At 43.5% G+C, this 1893-nt stretch overlaps 1 protein-coding gene across 1 annotated transcript in view; it reads right to left on the reverse strand.

Annotated features, from left to right (window-relative positions):
- Positions 1–38: 38 nt before the first annotated feature.
- Positions 39–1893, reverse strand: part of THUMPD1 (THUMP domain containing 1) — a 3625-nt gene continuing 1770 nt past the window's right edge. The window contains exons 2-3 of the mRNA XM_011380954.2: positions 1376–1550; positions 39–383 (exon numbers count right to left, since the gene is read on the reverse strand). Of these exons, the coding sequence (XP_011379256.2) occupies positions 76–383; positions 1376–1550 (483 nt within the window). The 3' untranslated portion in view covers positions 39–75. The remainder of the gene's footprint in view (positions 384–1375; positions 1551–1893) is intronic.

A 1893-nucleotide genomic window follows, 5' to 3' on the forward strand; every position in this document is an offset into this window, starting at 1 on the left:
ATATTAGTTTAAGGACATTTCAATATACTTGCTCTACGCTCAAAAAGGTAAGTCTTACAGCTTTAAAAAAAATTCTTAAAGAGAACAAGTGTTTATCATCGAAGACCGACGTAAAATCTCAAAGAGAAACATACCTGCCAATTCTTTGATAACTTCTTCTCTATTCATGTGGCTGTTATTTCGAGATTTGTACACAATCTGAAATGTCCCTTTCTTTGGAGCCTTAAACCAAGCTTCCAAAAAGGTTTCTGCATATTTTTTCATATCTTCTAAGAAAGCCTTGCACGAGCCTGAGACAGGCAGCATTCGCAGAATAACCCGAGTCTTCTTCTTCTTGGTTTTGTACATATCCTGGAGAATATGATGCACCAATTTCTCCGGTTCTAAGAGGAGAAGACAAAAAAACAGCTCACGACAAACAAAAAAGAATATAAGTTCTCAGACATTTTTTAAAGACTCTTCAAACTCTCTAAAATGAATTTTCACTGGCCGTGACATAAGTTGACAGTAGAATAGAGGAAATGATCATGAGTTTTAAGTAACTCTAACCAACCATGTTTTCCAATTAATGTTTCTTCGACGCCTACTATGTTTTAATACTGCGTCTAATGTTTTAGCTCTTCAGCGTTCCTGCTGCTTTCACTAGAAACATCTGTTCCTGAAGACACTGGAGTTAACAGTTTTGTGATGTCTGATTCGTCCAATGACAAAATCATACTGTTTTCCTATCATAGCAACTATCAGAGTAAGAAACGTTAAAGAGTCCATACTTTTTACAAAAACAAACAAGACAAAAATCTGCAAGTCACTGAAAAAGACTGACTTGCTCCATTAGCAAGTCTGCACGGAGTCCTAACCTCACACCTGGGGAGCCTCGATTTGACAAGACCATGATGCAGTACGCCTGATCGCATACGAGTCTGTGCAGGGCTGCTCAGTGTTTCTGATACTTCTAAGTTAGCAATTGCACTTAAAAATCTAGAAACTTCCCCAGCTTTGCAATTCCTTCTGAACTACCAGGAGGTCTGGCCCCGCCAGGAGGTGTTCCCACAGTCTGGAGCCACGCCCAGGAGGCGTTCCCACAGTCCGGAGCCACACCCCCAACTGGCTGGTGCTGAGCAGCAGCTGCTACTCTCAGGCATAGACAGCATGTGCTTCCTGTTCAACCTGAAGTTCTCTGCACAGAACAGGAAAGGCCAAGTTTCCACTCTAAGGCAGTGCTGGGTCCGCCACCCCCTTCTACCTCTCCATATGCCTAGTGCTGTGGTACAGAGGAGGTAATTAAATGTTTAACTGAGCCATAACCATGAAGCCATGTTGTAGGCAGTGTGCTCGAGGCGGGTTCAATAATCTCAAGGCTTTTAGTCGGACACACCTATCCCTAGAGTCCTGATGAAGACAACATTGTTTGCTCCACTCTCCACTGACTGGAATCTTCTTAGCCTCATCTCCGTAGACGCCTTAATGTCGCCCACTTCCTTCTTCAGGGCCACCTCCACATCGTCGTCTTCGCCCTCACTTCCAGAGGGCTGCTGATCCTTGTCTGTAAACTGTTTGCATAAAACGAATGGGCAGAAATGCCACAACAGCTCATGTTCAAAGCTATCATTAACTCCTCATGTGAAACCCCCAGTGACAGATGGCTCGATACTGATGATCAAGCTTTTTATGGAGAGACTGAGACATCGCTCCCTCCAAAATGCGGAGGAAGAAGGGTGTTCTCTCAGACTCTGGTACATGTGATTTGAAAAATGTTTTCAAAAGCATCTTGACAGTCTGGGACAGAGGGAAATGTGCTCACCACATCAATCATTTCGGGGTGGACCTTAATCCCATCGCTAGATGTCTTTGTGCCTACTATGTCACTCTCCTTTAGGTGAGATTAGACCAAAC

This window comes from Pteropus vampyrus, unplaced genomic scaffold (assembly GCF_000151845.1).
Source record: "Pteropus vampyrus isolate Shadow unplaced genomic scaffold, Pvam_2.0 Scaffold417, whole genome shotgun sequence".
Classification (NCBI taxonomy): domain Eukaryota; kingdom Metazoa; phylum Chordata; class Mammalia; order Chiroptera; family Pteropodidae; genus Pteropus; species Pteropus vampyrus.